General features: G+C 41.6%; 1 protein-coding gene across 1 annotated transcript in view; it reads right to left on the reverse strand.

Moving 5' to 3' along the window:
• Positions 1 to 297: 297 nt before the first annotated feature.
• Positions 298 to 26,042, reverse strand: part of TNFRSF21 (TNF receptor superfamily member 21) — a 74,826-nt gene continuing 49,081 nt past the window's right edge. Inside the window, exons 5-6 of the mRNA XM_090282556.1 lie at positions 5,478 to 5,706; positions 298 to 1,688 (exon numbers count right to left, since the gene is read on the reverse strand). Coding sequence (XP_090138682.1) covers positions 1,459 to 1,688; positions 5,478 to 5,706 — 459 coding nt within the window. The 3' untranslated portion in view covers positions 298 to 1,458. The remainder of the gene's footprint in view (positions 1,689 to 5,477; positions 5,707 to 26,042) is intronic.

The following is a 26,042-nucleotide window of genomic DNA, read 5'->3' on the forward strand; positions in this document are numbered from 1 at the left end:
TGGATGGAAATGAGTAAAACGAATATATTCCAAGTCCTCACCATGTGCACCGCTCCATCCCCAAATTCTCATTTCTTAAAATAGAGACAATCTCAAAAACAGGAGAACTAGGAAATGCGTGGTCATTTGGTGCTTGGTCATCCTTTTCTGTTAATCTCCAGGTACCTTTCCAGATGCAAACCTTTGCTAATTTGCTGACGTTTTTAGAATATATGTATTTTTCCAAGAGACGAATCAAAGAGTTACAACTTGAGCACATGTACAAGGCAAGAATTAAATATACTCAAACCACTCAAGTAACAAACACCTAATATTTATTAATAAATTAGTACACTTGAAGGCATTTTTCTGATGTCAGTCCCTCACCGCTATCCACAAACCCTGCCCACACAAAGGGAGTCCACACCACCTTTGCATTAGAATCTGGCAACTGAGCATTAAGAGAGTATGTTTATAAATGGGAGCATAGTTGCAAATATCAGACAAGAGTTCTTACAGCTGCAGCCATTTTAATTGAAGTGACTGAATGATGTAGGAAACCCACCAAGACCAAGGCCTTGAGGGCAGACTGGACCTATCAACTATGTGTGGATAAAAAACAAGACATCTTTAAAGCAAAGCCGGGGAAATTCCCTATGGAAAAGGTGCCACTGGCACTCAGTTGTGACCTTCCAAAGAGCAGCAATATGTTCCAGAACAGCTCAACCCCTAAAAGGTGAAGTTCAAGTTCTTTGGTGGCCCAGGTGTCAAGCCACTTAAATAGCAAGTCCTGGTGGCTTGAGGATTTCATGTCTCCAGCCCAGAGAATATTAGTGTAAGAGAAGCACAAGTAATCAAGCATTCTACACGGTGTCCAGGTGAAAACCATACAATCAGCAACAGTGTGGTCAAGTTTCAGCATGAATATGAACTATACAACAAAGCATATTAAAAAGATAATGCAAAACCTAATTGAATTACAGTAACTCAGTGGGGTCTTACATTTCCTTAACCCTTAAGAAAATTCATAAATGACAAATAATAAAAAATAGTAAGAATAAAAAAGTAGATGTGGATGTTCAGACATAAAGACTGCTTACAGAATTCACAAGATGCCATTACACTTTTAAAGAGGCTCACAATCCAGTGCGCTGGAGTAGTCACACTGCATTTGTGGTACATGAAGTGTATTTAAAGTGCACAGAACAACTTGGAAAATACATAAGAAGAAAAAAACAGAGAAAATATGGAACCTAAAAAACTTCAGTGGTGGGTATTTTGCAACAGTTACATCTTGAAAAGGTTTAAAAACTAACTTCACAGAATGGTTAAAAAAGAAAAAGAAAAAGAAAAAAAGAACTCAAAACACTGGCCATATACTCTCTTAAACACACACACACACCCCAAAAAACAAAAAACAAAAAAAAACCACCCTGCCACTAAAATGAGTAATTTTCAGAGTGCAGTATCCCTTGTGTTCTATAATAGGTCGGGAAGATGGCCATAAACAGAGTCTAGGAGGGTCTGGCTGGCTTCCTGGCTCTTGACTCCGATAATCTCAAAAAGCCGGTCCAGCTTGTCCTCAGCCAGAGGAATCTCTTCAATCACCCGCAGCTCCTCAGGATTCAGAATGTGGAGCATGTCATCAAAAATAGGCTGCAAGTCACAGGGGTCCAGGCGTACCTGCCGCAACACCGTGTCCTTCTTTTCTGCACAGGGAAGAGAGAAAAGGGAAGGGCACAGCTGTAAAGGGATTGTACTAGGAGAACATGTAGGAGAGCTAAGAGCGAGAGCTACTCTCTCCCCCGCCTATCCCCACCTCAGCAGCCCAAAGTGAGTGAGTGAACCTCTGGCACATTTTAAACAACATGGGAGTTTTTACTTGTATTGGACATAAGATAACAAAACAAGATTTACCTAATAAAGATCAGACAAGGATCTGTTTGAATGGGTTGTTGATGTGCCTGCCTTTTAACATATTTGCCTAACCCTAAATGACTTCTTCTAAATTATTCTAAAACTCAGAAGGAGAATGCTGTAATACTTAAAAAAGAAAATTGAAAAAAAAAACAAAACAAAAAACTATCCCCCCCCAAAACTTTACTCTACCCCCATCAGTAGTTTGTTTACTAAACAAAGATTTCAGCCCACCCTTTCCTCTCAAAAATTCCAAGTCAATGTTATCTGCTTATATGACTTTCTAAATATGTCGCCATATTTTAAAACTGAACTTCTAAGATCAAAAGCACAGAAATAAGAAAATTATGCTTCTTGGGCCACATCTTACAGTGGATTGAGGAACTGTAACTTTTATTATTATAAAAAACTTTCTCTAAAATATAACACATAACAAAATATAAATACTTTACATAAACATAAATATGTAAAGCATTTAAAATATATGTAAAATAGAATATATTTATAATATATAAAATATCATCTTTCACTTAAATATAAGTGAAATTTAAAAAACTAGAAAATTTCTAACAAAAATCTGTCATCAATAGTGTGCATGTTAATTCTCCACACTGCTATTAAAAACCAAAAGTGGCAAATTACTTACCACAAGTACCAGTCCATACTGTTTAAAAACTGTTATTTACAAGTAAGCTTAACAGCGAATTTTAATTCAAGTCACTAAAACCTATACTTCAGACACTCAAGATAGGTTTATGCTTTAAATCCTTGCATTCTACAATCCTGGTAAATAATTTTCAAAAACCTGCCAGACTACATTTTATCAGACCTTTCCTGAAACACAATTGATAGCATCATGAGGAAAAAGAGGGACAGATAAAGGGCTCTCAGACAGGCAGTCAGAGCTAGAAAGATTTGCTAGATGGATCCCCACTGGCTGAAGAGATGATTTCTTAGATGCCAGCCTTATCTTGTTCTCTAGGCCAGGTTTTCCAGGACAGGTCATTCAAATGATTCAGCTACTCCTGAACTGTGGAAGTGGTGAGGGAAAAAGCCTGAGGACTCTTTTGGGGGAGGCTTAAAGAATGTCTAGAACTTCTAGTCAAGAAGGCAGCATAGGCAGACATGGCTCACCTCCTCACACAACCACATCAAAATCAACTAAAATATAGAACAACCATCACTCAGAACCATCAGAAATCAAGCTGAATGGAAGTTTGACAACTATGGAATTAAAGAAACCACATCCCTCCATACTGGCAAGGGGCACAGACGCTAAACAGGCTGGTCCCACACCCACGTGTACTGGATAAAAATTCGGGAGGGATGTCTTGGGAGCGAGGAGTCCCAGCCCTACATCATGTCCCCCAGCCCAGGGTTCCAGAGCCAGGAAGATAAGTCCCTACAACTTCTGGCTGCAAAAAACAGTGGGGACTGAGTATGTGGAAGGAACTTCAAGAGCCCCAAAGAGTTCCTCTTAAAGAGCACACACACAGACCCATATACTCAGACTCACTCCCTCTGTGCTCCAGCACCAGGGTAGTAGTGGTATACAGGGAGGAACTTAAGGGTCTGGCCTCAAGGCAATCAGAGGTCATTGTCCCCAAAGAATCGGCAACCTGGCACCATATCTGAGACTCCATAAACCTGGCTAACACTGTTTGACCTGCCTCGGAGATCCTCAGAGACTCCATCCCACCCAATTTACAGCTGTTAACAGTAGCTTTTCTATGTGAATGTATGGTTTTGGCTCATGCTTCACAACTTCCTATATCCTATCAAACAAGCAACAGCTGGCCTTAGTGAACTCCAGGCCCAGCACTACCAGCAGCCACAGCTTAGATTCACAGCTTGGCTTTGCCTGAGAATCTCTAAGCCCAGCATAAACAGCAGCCATCTCAGATGCTTTATAGCTCAGGAAGGGTGGCACTGGGCAAAAATAGGTATGGGTTACTTTGGCCTGCATCACCTGGAAAACCCCAGGCCAACACACTCAGTGGACAGATACAGACCACATTAGAGCACCACCACCCTGCCCTTGCATAGCTGATCCTGCACAGAGGGTGGAGGTTGGTGGTCAGTGGTCATAGCCAGTCCTTGCAGCTGCCTGGCCTGGGTAAATCCCTCCCACTGACCTGCCAACAGCAACCAAGGCTCAACTACAAGAGAAGGCTGTACTCAGCCCCTTGAGAACCCAGCTTGGGTGATAGGGGAGGCTGTACCACTGGACCCTACAAGACACCTATTACATTAGGCCATGCTGTCAAGACATGGAGTCATAGCAGCTCTACCTAATACATAGAAACAAACATGGAAAGGCTGCCAAAACGGGGAGTCAAAGAAACATGCTCAAATGAAAGAACAGATCAAAACTCCAGAAAAAGAGCTAAACAAAATGGAGATAAGCAATCTAGCAGGTGCAGAGTTCAAAACACTGGTTATAAGGACACTCAAGGAACTTAGTGAGGACCTCAACAGCATAAAAAAGACCCAGTCAAAAACAAAGGATACACTAATTGAAATAAAGAACAATTTACATGGAAACCACAGTAGGAATGAAGCCAAGAATGAAATTAATGAGTTGGAACATAAGAAACCAGAAAACAACCGATCAGAACAAGAAGGAAAAAGAATCCAAAAAAATTAGGATAGTATTAGCACCCTTTGGGACAACTTCAAGAAGTCCAACATTCCTATCATAGGGGAGCCAGAAGAAGAGAAAGAACAAGAAATGGGTGATCTATTTGAAAAAAGTAATGAAAGAAAACTTCCCTAATTTGGTGAAGGAAATAGACATACAAGTCCAGGAAGCACAGAGTCCCAAACAAAATGGAGGCAAAGAGGCCCACTCCAAGACACATCATAATTAAAGTGCCAAAGATTAAAGCTAAAGAGAGGATCCTAAAAGCAGCAAGAGGAAAGCCGTTAGTTAGCTACAGGGAGTTCCCATAAAACTGTCAGCTGATTTTTCAAAAGACACTTTGCAGGCAAGAAGGGATAGGCAAGAAATATTCAAAGTCATGAAAAGCAGGGAGCTGCAGCCAAGATTGCTCTACCCAGCAAAGTTATCCCTTAGAATCATTCACAGGGCAGAAAAAGAGCTTCCCAGACAAGAAAAATACTGAAGGAGTTCATCATCACCAAACCATTATTATATGATATGTTAAAAGGACTTAAGAAAACAGAGATGATCAAAACTATGAACAATAAAATGGCAATAAAAACATATTTATCAACAATTGACTCTAAAAAACAAACTAAGCAAACAAGAAGAATCATTGATATGGAAAGAGTTTTAATAGTTGCCAGATGGGAGGGGGGTGTAGAGGAATGGGTGAAGAGGTAAGCAGATTAAGAAGTACAAATAGGCAGTTACAGAATAGCCATGGGGATGTAAGTAGAGCATAGAAAATGGAGTTGCCAAAGAACCTCTATGCATGACCCATGGACATGAACAATGGTGGGGTGATGGCCTGAAGGAGTGGGGGTGCTAGGTGGAGGGGGGCAAAGGAAGAAAAAGATCAGGACAATTGTAATGGCATGATCGATACAATATAATTTTTAAAAAAGAGTGCCTGTACCTTTGGTAATAAAGGAGCCCGTCCTGCTCAGGGCAGAGGAGCCACTGGATGTGGAGTCACAGCGAAGGAGGGGCTCGGACTCATCCACGAAGAAACCCTTGCTCTTCTCCAGCGGGGAGGGCTCCACAGTCAGGAGAGTGGAATTCTCAAGTTTTGTGTTAGGGCTGGGGATGGGGCTGGGACTAAGTGGGCTGGGGCTCATCGGGAGAGCAAGTTTGTCGGTCTCCAGCTGTGGGAGGGAACAAATAAAACAGTTTTAAAAATTATATACCTAAAAACTGTAGAGAAAAAAATGAAATTAAAATCTTTTTCCAGATGCTTTCTTTTGTTCCATTTAATATTTTACAGATAAAATCTCCCCTTTTTACAGTTCTTATTAACTTATCATATTACTGTTATATACACACACACACACACCACTCTGGGAATGAGTTAGCATGCTGCTACTTTGGTTAGGTGAGATATAATCATGGCTGTACCGGGTGTATAGTGGAGATAGTGGAAATGATAGGTGTTATCACCCCATTTTACAGGTGAAATGACTAAGGCACACAGCTACAGGGAGAAAGCTCGGGTTCATCTCAGGTCATCCTGACATCTCTACTTGGCCCTGTCATTTGACACTATACTTTAGAACTCTGGCAGATACTTGAGGCATTTTCTAATCCATTGACTTTATCTTTTTATTGGCTCTTCTTGCGTAGATGAAAATCTGGGAGCCAAGTTACACAGGGCAGGGTGCAGGGAGTGCTGTGCACTCTTCCCAGAGCTGTTATCACTGCTCATTAGAACCCTCATGACTTCACTCGCACAAGTCAAACAAAACTTCAAGTTCTCAATCAAGAAGCATTTGCCCTCATTTCAAAGCATTACATTGAATAGTTGTAAAACACACAAAGAAAACACAACTGCCTCTTTTACAGCCTGTAAGGCCTAAGAAATTCTTGCAACTAACTGCAGATTCTGAAGACCACTGATTACTGCATGTCTAATGTTCCAATTGCATTCTTCTGTACAACCAACCACACCCTGCCTCTGCTTCCAGAGCAAGTGTAAGGCTTGGACAATGAACGTTGCCAGTGGCCTCCTTCTGATCGTCAGATAAGTTTTATGTATATGCTTTAAAATGTTTAATTCAATAAGGCGCTGGCATGTGCCCTTCCTCCCTGAAAATGCACATGGCTATTCAAGCCAATACACGTTTTTTATTCACTCAGTTAGACAAAGAGCACTTGTCTACACTCTAGTTTGCAGCGACATTACATTGGATGACATGGTCAGTCAATATAGTGCACTGTTCTTGCTTAAAAAAGAAATTCCACCCACAAACACATGCCAACAGGCTAAGAAGTCCACCCACCTATTTCCTGAACTCAGTTCAAAACTTTAAGTATTTAAGTTTCCCCCCACTTTTGCCAAAGGAGCCTATCGGTGGAAATCAAGCACACGATTTCCAACATAACTTAGAAAGACAGAATGCTGAAGTGATGTTCTCCTGTAATTAAGAATGAGTCAAGTGAATATGAAAATGTCCCTAAGGAATTATTTTAGCACCACCACACTGGAGCTAACAACTACCGTTCAAGTTGGAGACCATGATGATCATTTTCCTAGAAAATTTATTCAGCTACCAAGAATACACAATAGATAGTTGCATTCTGGATTTCTCTAAAGTTATTTGCATTTTTTTCCTGTCGGAAAATAACTGATCCCAGAAACTTCCTTCCTCCCTTTACCTTAGTATTTACAATATCCATCAAAATTGGTTTGCAACACCACATGGAACTCAAGCATTGTGTTACCCGTGGTATCTCTAATCAGAAATGAGTCAGCAGGATATTTGGAATAAATGAATTCTTTGTTTTATTAATTCAGAAAGTTCACGGTTCAGTATTGAATTTATGGCAAATGATGAACACTTATAAGATTCAGATACTAAAAGAGAAGACATTCTAAACAAGAATGTCAGATTTCTACAGAAGAGGGTCTTATCTTCTTACCAAAGCTTTGAGCATGAACTTTTCAAAACATTCACAAAATGAGTAACTTAATTTATTCCTTATGCTTCCTTGAGCTTTCCAAATTCACTATAGGGACATATTAACTTTAAAATTAGAAAAACAATAAATGTTATTTTTGAAAGCAGTCACCCCTGATAAGTATATTTTCCTTCTGCTAACTTGAAAATGTTGTGGCCACAGCCTCTTTTATTTACATCGGTAGCCAAGAAACAGGATAGTTGGAAGATCATCTACTTGGCTGCGCTCCTCTCTATACTTTTGTTAAATGTTCACAGGCACAAAAGGGCAACACTCCCCACAACTTCTTGCAGTGAAGCAGATAAAAGAAAGGCCTCTGGGAGATGTTGGCTAATGAAGGAAATGTATCCACCAGATACGTGAAGCCCCTTTGGAGAAACTTGAAAAGCATGGTTCTTTCGCTTTATGGCCATGAGGTAATCATGCTAGCTTGGAAGACTCAATTGAGAAATGAGGTAGAGACAGTAAGACAGACCAAAAGGGGAGGGAACAGGAGTATAATAAGGAAAAAATCAGCCAAAAACAGACGGGTCTACTGTGAAAAGTTCACGACCATGTAATATATTTTGGTCAAATGAGCCCCAAATGTCCTCCTGATTAGTTTCCATGCAAGTACACTTAGTCCTTCCAGATACTATAGGTATTAGTCCAGACTGATATAGGAAGAGGTAAATGGTTCACCTGACTCAGCAGGTGAGTCACAACTACAGCAGTTCCACTGCTGACCTGACTACTTTCCTTTCCAATTTCCTGAACCACCGAGTATGAAGAACCATCCAAATAGATTAGTAAACAGGATATGGACTGAAAGGGGTGAGCTCGCACATCTCGGGGCTACGGAGGTTTGTACCCATGTTTGTGAGAACAAGGATTTACCTTGCATTCGGGTTTGGAATGAGCCATTCCCAGCTGTGTCCTTACAACTCTCACTCCTACCTCAACCAGAGCCCCCAAACTGAGTGCTCACCCTGGGTACTCCACCAAATCACAACCGCAAACCAAAGCTCAACAGTAAGTCTCCTCTTTTCATATCAAGCCAAAAATCACCTGCCTATTGCCTCGTCGGCAGCCGTCCGTCTCGAGAGACAATGGTGTAGCTTCTTAAGAGTCTATCTGCACCGCCGAGAATGGCTGTGCAGTCCGACTCGGGAGTGACACGGTATCTGTCTCCTCCCGTGTTGAATCGACATCTTGCGATGACGCTGGAGTGTCCTCTCCAGTGAAGCTGAAGCTACAGAGCCTGGGCAGGGTGATATGGAGGGTCTGCTGTTGCCCATGCAGCAGACCCCCCCCTCTCTTCGCAGCTGAAGGGTCCAAGGGAAAGACGGAGTCAATACAGCTTGGCTTCAGGTGCGCCGCAGGAGTTGCCGGTGTTGACTACAACGTCAAACCGCCTTAGGGACTCCGGCTCCGGATTTTCTGTCGGGGTTTACTCCCTTAGTCTTTCCCCTGAAGAGGTATGCCGCAAGGCAGCGGAGGTTTTTTGGAGTCAGAGTTTTCCTTCTCTGATGTGCCCTGACTGGAAGATCGAACCAGCGACACTTAGCTCGCAGGCCGACGCTCAATCCACTGAGCCAAACTAGTCCTTCCTAAAAGGATATGGTGGGGAAGGCTAAAGAGTTTCTCTAGACCCTGGGAAGGGTGGAGCCGTGAATAGTACAGGAAAATCCTTCCAAACTTGATCCGAGGCAAAGGCAGTGTCACATGAAACAAGATTTTGAGACCACTTTCTTCTCTCCTGTGAACTAACAGCATTCCTGAACATACTCTGCATACAGGGTTGCGTGAAAACTCGGGCCTCAGAGCCATCTTTTCAGCATGCAATTCGTGTTCCCCACCATAAACTCCTAAAAATCAAAGTCATGAAAATCCTGGAATATCAATTCAAGGCAAGAAAGGCAATATACCAAGGACTAGCTGTGTGGTCTTAGAAAAACCACTTCCCTTCTCAGGCCGATTTCCTTATTTCTAAAGGAAAAAGGTTGAACTAGGTCAGCTCTGTTCAAATTATGTCTTATTGTTTCTCTTCCTACTGCTGTTTCATTCTCTATCGCCACCCTGGCCCCCACCCCAAATTCCTTTCTCTAAGCTACTCCCAACTGGTTCACACCAACTAAGGTTTATCCGAGTTATTTTTGATTACTACCTAATTACAATCTCTCTGTGATTGCACAATCTGTTTTTTCATTAAACTAATTAACAACTTTGATGCCTCAGTGACCCCCTGAAATGAAGCAATAATTACCCAGGCTGGATGCTCCTTTCCAATCTGCTAAAATGGTTCAACTTAACCCCTTGGTTCCTAGCACTTCCCAGTTAGATTCCAAGAGCCCCCTTTCTCCCTCTGCAGCCAGATATGCCTGACACACTCAAGAAGAAAGCTTTTTATGATGGGGGACTCAAATGTTGGATAATTTTAGTTTCAGGTAATAGCTAATAAGCTTAGTAATCAACATATGTAAAAAGCTATTGTTGCAGGAACTGGAGGCAGGACCCACACCTTGACTGCAGGTAACCCTAAGCAGTTCCACCTCTGTGCCTCAGGAGGGCTGCAAGCAATCAAGGTGGTATCTGAGCCATTGTCCTCCAGGGTGAGACAACCACTGCCCAGGGCACTGCCCAGGACACAAGGGCCACCACCCAGGACACAAAGACCACAGCCTAGGGTACAAGGACCACCACTCAGGACATAGATGAAGGAATGCTGCAGCTTTTATCCGATTAACCTTTTCCATGAATTCCAAATCCCTTACCTAAACTCTTCTTCTCCTTATAAAAAGGGTCCGTTTATAATGGAATTTAAGACGGTCTGTTAGGGTACAAGCAGATCACCAACCATTCGAATAAAGCGCCCATAAAGGTTCAATCCCTGTCTCTGCTTTTAGGGTCTGGTAGATGACAGGCAGCATGAACACCAGTTTTACTTACATCAAAAGTCACCTTTCAACTAAACTTTCCTTCCAGACTTCATCTAACACTTAGAAACAAGAGTTCTATGTTACACTTGTAAAAATTTCCATCACTTTAATGATGGGTTTTTTAAAAGATTTTTATTTATTTTTAGAGCGAGGGGAAGGGAGGAAGGAAGAGGGAGAGAAACCTCAAGTTGCCTCTCGCACAACTCCCCTAAGTGGGGACCTGGCCTGCTCCCAGGCATGTGCCCTGAGTGGGAATCGAACCGGCGACCTTTAGGTTCGCAGTCCAGCACCCAATCTACTGGGCCACACCAGCCAGGGCTAATAACGGTTTTTAAAAGCCTGCTTGCTAAACTCAATGAAAACTAAGTGCTATCCCATCTGGGTTGATCTGCTTGTTACTCAGATCCAGTAAACAAAAAGGAACTTTAAGAAATAAGCCATTATTAATACTGTGCAAAAATGATCCAGCATCAAATATATGTAATCCATTTGCTGTTAAGGTAGCTCTTTATTAGATCCATTTTACAGATGAGAAAATTGAGGCTCTAAAGATGTTTATGTAACCTGAGCAAGGTCACAAAACCAGGATTCAAGATTGGGTCTGTCTAGTTTCAAATAATCCTTTTTGCTGAGGCACGTCACTTCCCTGTCCGGATTCAATGCATTTAGAGAAATTGACAAACCTTATAAACTCAATATAAGCAATCACATGACCATTAGGAGCTGCCCTGGCCCCTTAGCCAGAATGAAGGGGCCAGAAGCAGGGTCTGCAAGGACCTGTAACTCAGTGACAGAGCTTACACTCCATAGAATGACTGTCCTGAGATAAAGATGAGAGATCTTGCAAACAACAGTCACTTCACTCCAACCATAACCAATAACTGTATTCCATTTGAAAATACTTCAGATCCCAATAGACAGTGACTGTTTGGAAAAACACATCCCATTTCCACGTTTATCTCAAAGGAATTAGTACACAAATAAATACATAACTACAACTATATGATTACGATGTCTCACGCTTTTACCCCACTTTCCCAGCTGCTTGTGTAATCAACCAAATGAAATTCCATGACCTCCTATAGGTCCATGTGGGCATGTGCAATTGAGTGTATCCTTCTGCCGCATAAGCACCTCTTCATATCTGCATCTATTCAGTATGTTCACAGAAATTCAGATAATAAGGAATGCTTTGTTACCCAAATTGATGTGGTCCCAGGATTTCAGATATTCAGGGTTGTGAGAAACGCTCACAATAAATCACTGGCACACAGAACTTGAGGAGCAAAGTGAGGTGTTTATTCACGAGTCTGCAGAGTCGGGTCCACAGCCAGCCAGGAGCATGTGCTTGCAAAGTAGACAAAGAAAACTGGTCTTATACTAACAAGATTAGCCCTGCCTCCACTCTACCCCATTTCTCCATTACTGGTTAATCCAGGTTCACAATCTAATGCGATTAACTACTTAACTCAGGTGTGATTAACTAAGGGTAATTTAGTTACAGGTCTATCTCCAACTTATTTGCAAAGTTATCTAGCTACATCTTCCCATTTCTCTGTGTTTGGTGATAACAATCTTCCTCCTTTTGATCCCAGAGATATGTGTGAGGTGCTGCAGAATGTCATTTCCTTGCCCCTCTTCCATGATTCATCTGTTAATTGTCTCCTACTGGTTTGAGAGTCAACGGCTTGCTTCTTTATCCCTAACAGGATTACCAGCCCTACCTCAAAAAATTTATCTGAATCTACTCAAATTCTAAGTTTAGATATCTATAAATAAGAATACCTAGAAACAATTATTTCTCCCCTAAAAATATAAAACGAATACACCATCACAACCAAAAAAGGAAAAGTAGGTAGGTTTCTTTAAAATCCTAAACCATAGTGTTACCAGCAGTGTTGCAAAATTGGACCTCCGTTCTTGAGTTTGGCAAAGAAAGATTTCAGAGCCAACAGCACAACTTCTCAGAGAAAGTTTATTTAGAAAGTTAGAGGTAGTAGAAGGGCCCTTGAAGCTTAAGAAGAGAAAAAGGCAGAGAGGTGAGGTAACTCACCCAGGAGGAAGAGGTGGAAAGGAAAAGCCCAGAGGGAGAACACCTGCGCTACTTCCTTCATCTAGAGTTTTAAAGGGTAGGAGTTTAGAGGAGGATCTCACCAGAATGTCCAACAGCTTGGTGCTGATGAGTAAAAATGGGATTTATTCTTGACTCAATTAGTTGTTGGGTGTGGTTGGCAAATGGCACTAAATGGATTTCTGCTATCTCCCCTCTGGTTGGGGAGAAGTAAAACCATTTACTCTAAAGTGTCCTTGGTTAGGGAAGATAGGATTTTGCAATTAGATGGCTATAAACTCCATTTGTCCTAGCTTACTAGCCTGTCTCAATACCAGACAATGATTTAAGATTACTCTTCTGAACCCTGGCTGGTGTGGCTCAGTGGATTGAGCCCCGGCCTGTGAACCAAAGGGTCGCCGGTTCAATTCCCAGTCAGGACACATGCCTTGGTTGCGGGCCAGGTCCCCAGTTGGGGGCACGCAAGAGAGAACCACACATTGATGTTTCTCTCCCTGTCTTTCTCTCTCCCTTCCCCCTTCTCTAAAAATATTATAAATAAAAATCTTAAAAAAAAATATTATTAGAAGTCCTAGAAATGAAAATGTGGACTATAAACATACACTCACATATAGATAAAGCAAAATGATAAAATATAAATGATTATTGAATCTTGCTGGTAAGTTTACAGGTAGGTGGTGGTTGTACTGTGCTTTCAACTTTGTTTTTTAAGTCTTATTTTTAAAACTTAGGAAAATAAATTTAAAAGATGGGCTAAGATCCAAATATTACAACAAAAATTCCCCAAACTTTTCCTATTCTTCTAACTGTTTAGTCCTTTGTTGTCTTTCCTTCTTTTTCCTTCTGCCCAACGAGATCACAGGAAAGGGAGCAAGGAGGTGCTTCCATTGCATAAATCATCAACTGGCAAGTAGACATTGTCTGCCTTATGCTGTCTAGGCCTTCCTGGGGTCACTGGAGGTCATGGGATGGAAGCTGGAACAGGAGTAAATGCCAAGATGCCTTGCTCAGCTTTCCTGGGAACACCTGTGCTAGATCAGAGGTTGCAGAACTCAATGAACACTGTGGGCTGCCCAGGAGAGTGGGGCGCCAGGGGCAGAGCCTGCAGAATTCATCCACCCTCAGGAGGCTCACAGGATTAATTTAGCTGAAAAATGCCAAAACCACTGGGGAATTATTTTTTAAAAACACCCCTCATTCACCCTAGATTTGTCTGAGTATAGGATAATGAAACGATTTTGTTTCAACTGCAACCTTACTTCAGACTACATTTAAACTCTAGCCCTGGTTAGCTAGCCATTGTGTTTCTCCCTTAAGTAACCCGCGCCCAAATCAACATAGATGCTATAGTCTTGTGTATATACGTCATCTGCTAATTTTGATAATTTCTAAGAGTTAATTTCAAAACCTAACCCCAAAGACTACAAATCCACCCACATTTAAGTCAAGGCACGAGTGGCCAATCCTTGCCCTAAGCAAGACAATTGTTCCTGTTCTGCATGCACAGGGAGAAAACCACAGGAAATCACACAAGTCATGCTATACAAAGCTGCCAAAGCTGGTCAGAACCAGCTGGCTCTGGAGGGAGGGGGCAAGGGTGTGTCCCACCCTGCTGCTGACACATGTGCCTGCAAGCTGTCCAGGCCGCTGACATCAATGGCAATACTGCAGCCCTCAGCTGACTTCACTGGCTAACTTACTCAACAAAGGAAGTGAGGATTTGTAGGTGGGCTCCCTTGGTTCATAGCTGGAGTTCAAATATACTGCTGAGCCTAATAAGAGCTCAGCCCCATGGATACATGAGGAGATCATGCTTTTGGAAATGACTTGGGCTTCCCCTAAACTCCACTGAATGAGACATTAGGAAGCCTTTCCACAAAAAGCCTTTGGACAGTGCTAACCATGAAAAACAGTTGCTTGACTCTTATAAACATGTGTTAAGACACTGTGGAGGATAGAAGGTAAATTCACAGGAAACTCATGACCTTGACATCAGAAGGATCAAGCTCATCTTTGACTCAAATTTTGTTTTGTTTTTTTTTAATATGTTTTATTGATTATGCTGTTACAGTTGTCCCAATTTCCTTTCACTCTGCTCCCCTCCACCCAGTGACCCCCCCTTCCCTCCAGCTGTTCCCCACCCTTAGTCCATGCCCATTGGTTGTGCATATAGTTCTTCTCAACCTCTTTCTGTCTACTCCACTCCCTACTACTATGTTTCTTAATTCCTGTACCATCTCCCTCCATTTCCCCCTTCCTCCTTCATGCTGACCTCCCCCCAATATGTTCCCCATACCTATAATTCTTTTTCCACTCTCGTTGCCTACTTAGTTGCCTTTGTTTCAATTCCCTAGCTTCTGTTGTTGGTTCTTGTGATGCAGTTTTCATTTTAATGTTCATAGTTTTGATCCTCCTTCTTCTAAACCAGTCCCTTTAACATCTCATAACAATGGTTTGGATCTAATGAACTCCTTCAGTTTTACTTTGTCCTGGAAGCACTCTCTCTGCCCTTCTATTCTGAATGAAGTGTCACTGGATACAGTATTCATGGCTGTAGGTTTTTGATTTTCATTACTTTGAATATTTCTTGCCAGTTCCTTCTTGCCTGCAGAGTCTCCTTTGAGAAATCAGCTCATAGTCTAATTGGGAACCCTTTGTACATAATTCTCTTCTTCTCTCTTGCTGCTTTTAAGATTCTCTCTTTATCCTTAATTTTTGACATTTTGATTATAATGTGTCTTGGAGTGGTTCTCCCTGGGTCCAGTTTTTCTGGAACTCTCTGTGCTTCCTGGACCTGTAAATCTATTTCCTTCCCCAAATTAGGGAAGTTCTGCTTCATTATTTTTTCACATAATTTTTCCGTTTCTAGTTCTTCTTCTTCACCTTCTGGCAACCCTGTAATTCTGATATTTGTTCACTTATAGCTGTCCTAGAGGTTTCTGAGCCTCTCCTCATATTCCTCACTTTTTGTTTCCTCTTTCTGCACTGGTTGACTGTTTGTTCCCTCCCTATGTCCCGATTTGTTGATTTGATCCCTGGTTTTTGTTTCTTCACCACTTGTCTCCTTCCCTGTTTTGTTCAATATCTTTTGTTAATTCTGTGAGCTGCCTTATGACTATAGCTCTGAACTGAGCCTCAGAAAGATTTTCTATTTGTTCATCGGTTAATTCCCATATTTGCTTTTTGGTTAGCTGCATGATTGGTATTTCAATCATTAATTCTGCCATTCTGACTGTTTTGTTTATCTTTCCTTCTTGGGCGGGGCTGTCACACCTCCTACACTATCGCTATCAGATGCAGAGCCCTGAACACTTGTCACAACCCAGCGACCCTTCTCACCACACTGCGGCGCTTTGTGTGGAGGCGGGGGTACTCTCCGCTGAGAAATCGGAAGCCTCTTCCTCCATTCCCAGCGTTAGAATCGTAAGTTGACAGGTCTCGACTGCAGCCAGGACTGCTCCCTGGCGTTTGTCGCAGTCCCGCTGCTGTTGCCGCAGCAGCCACCACCAGCCACAGCTTGACCTCTCTGCCCCGGTATCGCCCCTCCTATCCATCCGGAGGAGCACCACTGGTTTATAACTTCATATGTTGGACTTCCATGTAGTTTTTCTTTTTTCTGGAACTTCTGGTTATTTCTGGTTTTGTGGTAGTTATAGTCCTTAGTTGTGGAGGGAGACAGTGTGTGTCAGTCTAAGACTCCATCTTGGCCAGAAGTCTGACTCAAGTTTTTTGATAAGGTCATCAGATGTATTCATGCCACTAAAATTATAATATATGTGGTACACAATTCCAAAGGTTCAAAAGAGATAATGGAAAAATATACTTCTCCCTCACTAACCTCTAACTTCAATCTCTGGCTTCCAGGTCTCAGGTACTGAGTTACCTCCCCGGTGATAACCCTATTACCAATTCCCTGTGTACTTCCAGAAACAGTCTACACTTATACAAATAAATAGGTACATACATTCTCCACCCTACTCCAGCTCTTCTTTTTTATTTTTTACAATATGGTGGCACAGTGCACCCACTGCTCTACACTTTGTCTTTTTCCATTTAAAAACAGTTCCTGAGCATAGCAGAGAGAGATGAGTCATACTTTTTGAGAAGTTCATACTGTCCCACTCTATGGATATTCCATGACCAGTTCTCTGTTGGAGGGTATTTGTAATGCTTCTACTTTTGTTATTACAAATGATGCTGCAAGGAATACTTGTACTTGCATCATTCTGCACACATATAGGACATATATGGAAATACATGGAGGATGTATTGATAGAAGTGGAATGTCAGTGGTAAACTGACAGTCACTTTGGTAGCTAATGCCAGATGACCCTTCACGGGTGCTGGGCTGCTGCACACACCCATTAGCAATGGATGCTGTTCTTTTTCTCTGTTCCCTCACAGCACAAGAATCTTCAAGGTCACACCTTTTCCTCTTTGCCAGTCTGAGAGGTTAAAGTTGCATCTCAATATAGGTTTCAACGTAAATTTTTCTTACTTGGAACAAGGTTAAAAATCTTTATACCTTCAGAGACTTCAGTATTTTCTTTTCCATGAACTGTCTTATTCACAGACTGCCTATTTTTCTTTGGGGTTGTTGGTATCTTAATTAAATTGTAAAGGCTCTTTATTTTTAAAGGAAATTAACCCTATGTTGCAAACAACTTCTTCCAGTTATTTTGTCTTTGTATTTGCATGTTTTCCAGCTTGCATAGTTGTTAAGTAATCTTTCTTGTATAGTTTCTGTGTTTTGTATGATTCTCAGAAGAGCCTTACCTACTGTTGTAATTATAAAAAAAAAAAAATTTCCCCCATTTTTTTCCTAGTAGTTTTTGGGTGTTAAGCCATTCTAATGATTGCTCATTCCAACTCATCTCCTGATTCAGCTCCATGGTGGAAAAATTAAAAAATCCCTGTGAAAATGTTTTCATGAGAAAATCATGAGTGACAGCTCTCTCAAGGCAATAGTGAGGCATACGCAGTTGGAATGTTGACATTAACTGGTATATAATAAAACCACTGCTAACCATGATGAAATTCCTCATCAACCAGTGTAGGCATTATTGGCACTTGAGTTATAACAGATCTAGAGACAGTCTTACACACACAGGGTGAAGAGGCTAGGCCAAAACTGGAAGCTACTAAGCTTTATCCAGATACGTGTTTTGGCTTTTAAAAAAAAATGAAAATATGATCTTCAGTACTGGTAATTGATGAAGAAAATAAGCTTCTTTTCGCAATATTGATTCTGATTTCCTCCCAATACACTTTCTGAGAAAGCCAGGAAGGGTGTGGATTAACGGGCTGGAAAATGTCATCATCTAATAGACTTAGCCTTTTCTGAATGTTGAGACACATGTCTCAGGAAAAAAATAAAAGCCCACCTCAAATACTGTATACAGCAGTTTTGCAGAATATATTCTAAAGGTTGACTCACATACCTATCTCTCCTCTAAAAAGTCAGCATCTCAAGAGAGAATTTCCTGTTTTTATGTTGTGTGTGTATATGTGCTTTTGTTCCTGGCTGGTTTGGCTCAGTGGATTGAGCGTCGGCCTGCGAGCTAAGTGTCGCTGGTTCGATCTTCCAGTCAGGGCACATCAGAGAAGGAAAACTCTGACTCCAAAAAACCTCCGCTGCCTTGCAGCATACCTCTTCAGGGGAAAGGCTAAGGGAGTAAACCCCGACAGAAAATCCGGAGCCGGAGTCCCTAAGGCGGTTTGACGTTGTAGTCAACACCGGCAACTCCTGCGGCGCACCTGAAGCCAAGCTGTATTGACTCCGTCTTTCCCTTGGACCCTTCAGCTGCGAAGAGAGGGGGGGTCTGCTGCATGGGCAACAGCAGACCCTCCATATCACCCTGCCCAGGCTCTGTAGCTTCAGCTTCACTGGAGAGGACACTCCGGCATCATCGCAAGATGTCGATTTAACACGGGAAGAGACAGATACCGTGTCATTCCCGAGTTGGACTGCACAACCATTCTTGGCGGTGCAGATAGACTCTTAAGAAGCTACACCATCGTCTCTCGAGACAGACGGCTGCCGACCTATATGTGCTTTTCATTTACTATCTTCAGTGCCTGGTACAGGACTCTAAAACCTAATGGGTATGTGGCCCTGGCCAGGTAGCCCAGTTTGTTAAGTATCATCTCCACATGCAGGGTTGCACTTTCAACTCCCAGTCAGGGCACATATAAGCAGCAACCAATGAATGCATTAATAAGTGGAATAACAAATCAATGTTTCTCCCTCTCTCTCAAAATCAATCAATAACATTTTTTTTGAAAACAGGTGTTCCATTAATGTTTACTAAATAAATTGCTTGTGTTAAACCATCCCATCCTTAAAAGACTACTTAAAAAAAAGGCATGTGTATGTTGGGAAGGGAGAATATATTGATAGCAATATCCCAAGAATCTGTTTCCCAGACCTTTTCTTCCTATAACTTGCATTCCTAAAGTTTTAACTATAATGATGAATATTTTTTTTCACATTTTAATATCTCGGAAACAGAGAAATATCTTGCAACTGTAATTGGCAGTATTTTTATTTTTAGAGAGAAGGGGAGGGACAAAGAAAAGGAGATAAACATCCATTGGTTGCCTTCCATACAGTATGTACCCTGACCAAGGACCAAACCCACAACCCAGGCATATGCCCTAACGGGGAATCTAACCAGCAACCTTTAAGTTTGTGGGACAATGGACACCCAACCAACTGAGTCACACCACCTAGGGCTTTATTTCTTTCTTACTGGTACATATAATAATGGTACATTTTTCAATTGACATGTCATTCAACAAAATACAGAAATATATTTTAATTCTACTATCTACTTATACCCCACAGGGCCATGAATCTTGCTAGATAAGCACAGATGTTAGAGCACCCAGATGGTGTCTGGGACACAATAGATAACTCAGCAAACACTGCTGCCCTTTCTCCTTAATGTGTATTATTAAAAGTAGAGTGGTATTACTTGCTCTTGAGTCTAAAAAAAAAAATGTGAATTCAAATTGTAGCATAAGATTCAATGAGCACCTACTATATATAGTCAAGTGCAAGACTAGGTATTTACACTCACTAAATCTAGTTTATACACACACTATCTTCGTATATCTCTATTCCTTGCCGGATACTTACAAGGCGACTGTGAAAAAACTGAGGTTTGGAGACACAATGGGACTTACTCAAGGTCATGAGACATGATAGTAAGAAGCCGGGAAAATTCCTTGGCAAGTGGAATAGGGAAACTGAGACAAATAGCCGAACACACTGGCCGAGCAATTTTCAGCCAGATACAGAAGTTCTCCTCTCTAGAGATAACATCTAGGCCTCAGTTGTATTTCAGCTCCAGGCCCAGAAAAGCAGCAAAACCAATATCACCTGCAATGACTAAGGAACCCTTGCCCTGGCGCTGACCAATAATCAATCGAGACCAAGACCCTGAGAGAACACACCTGGAAAACATGAACAGTCTGCTGAAACCCTCCCCATAGACCTCTCCTGAGATTCCTACCTGCAAGAGAGAGATAAAAACACAAGACAAAGGACCCAACACTCAGAGATCTCCCTCTGGGGAGTAGCCCACAAACTTTCTTTCCCCATCTCCTTCCCCCACAGGCACGCATCTCCTAAACTCTAAGGGACCCCCAAGCCTTGCAACCAGGGGATAAACAGGCAGCTGCAGCTTGTCCCAGGCTAATCCCTTTTCTCTGACTTCCCAGTGAACTAAGGCAGACCAGCCTAGGCTCTCCTATTGCTTCTTCTATGCTAAGCCCTTCCTTGTTTCACTGTTCCAGCTTTAATAAACATACCCTTACAATGGCCTACAGTCAAATTTGTGAAATCTTCCTACAAAGTCAAGAACCTATACACTACCAGCTGGCCCTGGGCAGACCCACTCAGAGCTAGGCACCCTGTCCAGTAACAATCACACAGTGAGTGGCAAAAGCAAGATTTAAACTGAATCCAGAAGCCCAAAACCAAATTATTCAATTTGTCAGTCCTTTCTATTAGTTCTTGGAGATTCAAAGTTCAAATGCCAGCACTTGATGGGAAGTGGCACCTTATTGCTACACTTCTAATACTGCAGAACAGTGAAAGATTTCTGAAAAGCTTTCTACTGAGCAAAACAACACTAGGTTCTAAGTAAATTAGATACTCTTTGCAGAATCAAAGGTTTGAGAAGCCCTTGGTGTAAAAAAGCAGGTGGTGCTCCCCAGGCAGAAACCAGATGGGAAAGTCTAGGGGAAGAAGATGAAAATATAGTCTCAGAAGAAACCACAGTTCTTTTTTTTTTTTAATGACTTTCAAATCGATAAATATATGCCTCCTTACATTTTCTATGTATATTTTGGGGGCTGAGTACCCCCGTCTTGTGATACTACCTTTCATTTCCTCATGAACACTTCTACTGTAACGTTTGCTTATGCCCCTGAATTGTGCCACCTCTCTCCTTTACACAGTATCAGGCACACAGCTGGTGCTCAACAAAAGGTTGTTGACTAACTAAATGAAACCTTAAAATAAGTAGAACAGCCTGAAATGAAATTAAAACTCTAAGGCCTTATTCCTGGGCATTGCTTACTTATGCACAATGACCACCTTAAACACAAGCACCGCTCAATGTACCTGGGGCTGCTGTGTGTCAGCGACCCTTTTATAACGTCTCCTTCTCATCCCCCCAGAAGTTCCCCAGAGCCCGAAGTCACACTACAAATTGAGTAACACAGCCTTAAATGACCCCACATGCTGTGGTAATGTAACAGGGGGCAAGGGCTAAATACATACATGTTTAGCCAACATCTTAAGGCCTTAGGAAAATAATCCCTATTTTCTAAGAGATGACCAACTAGCAAAGTGAAGACAAAGACAAAATTTGAAAGGCCAAAATGCCAAAAGTTAAATGTACAGCTGCTATTTGCCTCAACTTATCCTCACTACATTAAATTTCTGAAAATAACTGGTCTCAGTCAGACCTTCGATAAGGACAGCTGCATCCTGCAGCTGGTAAGCAAAAAAAAAAAAAAAAAAAAAAAATCAGTCACTGTAGTTCCCTCTGTGGCAGAAGCAGTGGTTCTGTCCCTGCCAAGAGAAGGCCCAGTGCTCTTCCCACTGTTCAGAATCTCCCAGTTGATTATATAGAGGGAAGCCACCCAGTCTTCAACACAGACTCTACTGTAGTAGAAAAGGAGGGAGGGAGGGAGAAAGAGGAAGAATGAGGGAGAGAACGAAAGAAAGAAAGAAAGAGAGAGAGAGAGAGAGAGAGAAGAGAGACAGAGAGAGTACAGTTCCATATGGTTTCTGGAAAGGATAAGATACCCTAACCAAGAATCAAATCATTCTACTACATTCAAGTCAATAACAATGAGAACACTGGCCTCAGGTCCACTTGTTGTTAATTACAGTGTAGTTTTAATCTACCTAATATTATCGAAGAACGGAAGGTGGGATGAGATAACCCAACTCCCTGTCTGAGGAGCATCAATTCTTTACATTTGTGAATCTGTGGTCAAAGCAGACAGCTAAATAACATATTATTTTAAATTATTGTGATTTTGTTAAATATTATCATTTTTTTAAATGTACATCAGATTCCTTTTCCTTCCCTTTTTTGAAATGAAACGACGAAGGAATATTGTAATTCAAGTCCCACTAAGCATCACTTTAGCACCTCACTTTTGTACATCCCACAGTTTAACAAGCTATTACCTCATTTAATTCTGATAACCACTTAAATTGCCATTTTAAACAGAAAATTCTGAATCAATAGAAACACAGACAAGTCCACTCCCTTTAAGGGAGTGAGAGGAAAGACTGCACTGACTAAGTCTACCTAAATATACAAAGTTTCTAAAAGAAAATAAAACAGCATAAAAGGAAACCTAGAAATTCAGTTGCTCAATTTTGTTCCCCTTTTTCTGACAGCTATTGAAAGAACAGACCGTTATCTTTACACATACCACCACCTTTGTTTCTTCACCAGAAAAAACGCCCTGCCAGCATAGGAACATTCACTCAGGCAGTAAGGAATAAATATTTACAATTAGCTGGAATTTCCAGTTCTTGGGCACCAACCCCAGATAGCCACCCTTGTACTTAACCATCTAAGGGTCTTGGAATTGGAGTACCTCCCCACGCAACACGCTTAATGCTCAGGATTTAAAAGATCTATTATGTGTATGAATTGGAGCTAGTTAGAAACATTCTCCCATTCTCTTACCTCTAGAGCAGGGGAATAATGGCAGCTATTAATAGTACATAGCCAGGACTTCCGGCCAAGATGGAGGTACAGACAGACACGCTGTGTCTCCCTCCACAACTAAGAAGGAATACAACTACCTCAAAACTAGAAACAACTAGAAGTTCCAGAAAAATCAAAGTATATGGAAATCCAGCAAACAAAGATATAAAGAAGAAATACTCATCCAGACAGGTAGGAAGGGCGAAGCGGGGGCAGAGAGGATGCGGTATGGTGGTGGCAGCAGTAGCAGGTGGGCAGAAAGCACAGTCACATGTTTTAAAAAGTCAGGAGGGACACTTGGGGATTGTTCCCAGCTCCTCACTGGATCTCTCAGCTCACAGTCCGAGCACCAGGGAAAATCAAGCCTCATTGCTTCTGACTGTGCAGACCAGTGGGGGTTGGTGTGGAGGCAGAAACTGCCGGTCTCGGCAGAGTCTGCTTGTTTAAAGGGCCCCCATGGTCCTAGAACGTCCGCAGACCCACCCACTCTGGGAACGATGGCCAGGGCAGCAGCTAGAGGGGAGGCAGTCTGGTGTGGAAGTGGGAGAGGTGCCTGGAAAAGGGGTGAGTACTGAGCAGAAGGCATTGTTCCCTCTCAGACCCTTCCCCCATATACAGCGCCACAATGTGGTGAAATAGGTCGCCCTATAATGACGAATCCCTAAGGCTCCGCCCCTTACAATGTAACAGGAGTGCCAGCTCTACCTGGGACACAGAGGCAAACAACCACAGGAGCCTGTCAGAATGAGGAGACAGATCAAGGAAATGGATCAAGGTTCCAGTGGGAGAACTAAGCAATGAGGAGATAGCTAACCTAACAGATGCAGAATTCCAAACACTGGTCATAAAGATGCTTGCAGGCTTGACAGATATGCTTGAGTACAGCAAACACCTAAGAGAAGAAGTGAAGGCTATGCTAAGTGAAACGAAGGAAAATCCACACAAAACCAATGGTGAAGGGAAGGAAAATGGGGTTCAAATCAATGATTTGGAACATAAGGAAGAAAAAAAACAGTCAACCAGTGCAGAATGAGGAAGCAAGAGTTGAAAGAAATGAGGAAAACTTCCCAAATTTTATGAAGGAGATGGACATACAGGTCCGGGAAGCACAGAGGGTCCCGGGCAAGCTGGACCCAGAGGGGACCACACCAGGACGCATCATGACCGAGATGCCAAAGGTGAAAGATAAAGAGAGTCCTGAGGGCAGCAGAGAGAAGTGGAGAATTGCCTACAGGGGGGTGCCTATAGGACTGTCAGCTGATTTCTCAGAGGACACTTTGCAGGTAGGAAGGGACTGGCAAGCAGTATTCAATATGATAAAAGGCAACCTGCAACCAGGATTACTCTATCCAGCAAAGCTATCATTTGGAATGGAAGGGCAGATGAAGTGCTTCCCAGACAAGGTAAAGCTAAAGGAGTTCAACATCACCAAGACATTATTATATGAAATGTCAAAGGGACTTACTTAAGAAAAAGAAGATCAAAATTATGAACACTAAAATGACAATAAACTCACAACTATCAACAACTGAATCTAAAAAATAAAAACAAAATCCAACTAAGCAAACCAGAATAGGAATAGAATCATAGGTATGGGGATCATCTGGAGGGTTATCAGCTGGGAGGGGGGAGGTGAAGAAATGGGGAAATGGTGCTGCTGCCAGGACAGGAATTTAACTTGGCACACATTGCTGCACTAAACTTCCATTTGCAGCATTATGGCTGATTAGTAACTTTAGTACTCCCCTCCTCCCGCTCTTGTGGATTTACGTCCCCTTAAAGTAGATATGTAAGTTTCTTCCATTCAACTGTTAGCTACCTTGATGGCACTGACCTTGTCTTATTCATCTTTGCATTGACCAAAGTGACTGTTATAATATTGCATGCATTATTTGTTATGTAATATGAATTTAAAAATAAAATCACATCATCTCCCTTGCTGTTCAAGCATGCAAGGGCTGAAGGAAAATAACTGTCAAGCTTAAATTCTATTTTCCATCTATCCTTCAAAAACAAAGGGCAAATAATGCAATTTATTGACTTAGTGGGCATTTTCCAGACAAAGAAAAACAGTATATTGCTTGAAACATACAGGAAATATTCATTAGGCCAAAGAAAAATGATTTCAGATAGAAGATGAAGTTACAGGAAGAAATAAAGAAGAGCAGAAAATATTTATCTACAGATAAATCAGCATGAATCCTGACTATGAAGCCACAAAAATTATGCCTTTTGGGGGTTAAGAAATGTGTACTATTAAAATTCATGACAACAAAGGCATAATACAAGAGAAGACCAAACAGGACTAGTCTTCTGAAGCTGTTGTATTATTTGAAAACAGTAAGAAGTACACATTTGTAAAATGTCTCTCATAATTGAAGTGTGCATTTTGTAATCTCCACTAAGTGAACAGTAAAAAAAAGTGTAACTAACAAGCTAACAGAAGAGGAAAAGTGGAATAATTAAAAATACTTGATTAAGACAAAAGGAGGCAAGAAATGAGACAGCCCTGACCGGTGTGGCTCAGTGGGTTGGGCACTGTCCCACAAAGCGAAAGGTCACTGGTTTGATTCCCAGTCAGGGCATATGCCTAGATGGTGGGCTCAGTCTCAGTTGGGATGCCTAGAAGAGACAACTGAGCCCTGGCTGGTGTGTTTCAGTGGACAGATCACCAGCCTGTAAACCAAAAGGTTGCTGGTTTGACTCCCAGTCAGGGCACATGCCTGGACTGCAGGCCAGATCCCCAGTTGGGGGCATGCACAATGATGTTTCTCTCCCTCTTTTTCTCCCTCCCTTCCCTCACTCTAAAAATAAATACATAAACTTTTTTTTAAAGAGGCAACTGATAGATATTTCTCTCTCTTTCTCCCTCCCTTCCCTTCTGTCTAAAAATAAATAAAAGTCTTTTTTAAAAAGGAGAGGGAAAAAGAGGGCAGACAGGACAAATATGAAACAAATAATAAGAGAGTAGATTTAAACCCAAATATATAAGTAATTACATTAAAAATGTAACCACACTGAAACTCCCAAATTGAATTACAAAAACAGATTAGATAGATTTTTTTAAATTAAAAATATATGCTATATTTATAAAAGACTTTCTTTAAATAAATCTATAGGGAAAAAATCAAAGTAAATGGAGAGAGAAAGAGATCATATACAATATGAAATGTTTCATTCGGTTTTTGTTTCATTTGATTTTTAAATAGCTTTGGCCAAGTCCCAGTAACCTCCAACTACTGTCCCTCCGCTTTGCTGCTTCCTCCAAATGCTCATGCCCTGGAAGGGAAGAA

Source organism: Furipterus horrens, unplaced genomic scaffold, assembly GCF_987537825.1.
Source record: "Furipterus horrens unplaced genomic scaffold, mFurHor1.1.pri manual_scaffold_6, whole genome shotgun sequence".
In the NCBI taxonomy this organism is placed as follows: Eukaryota; Metazoa; Chordata; class Mammalia; order Chiroptera; family Furipteridae; genus Furipterus; species Furipterus horrens.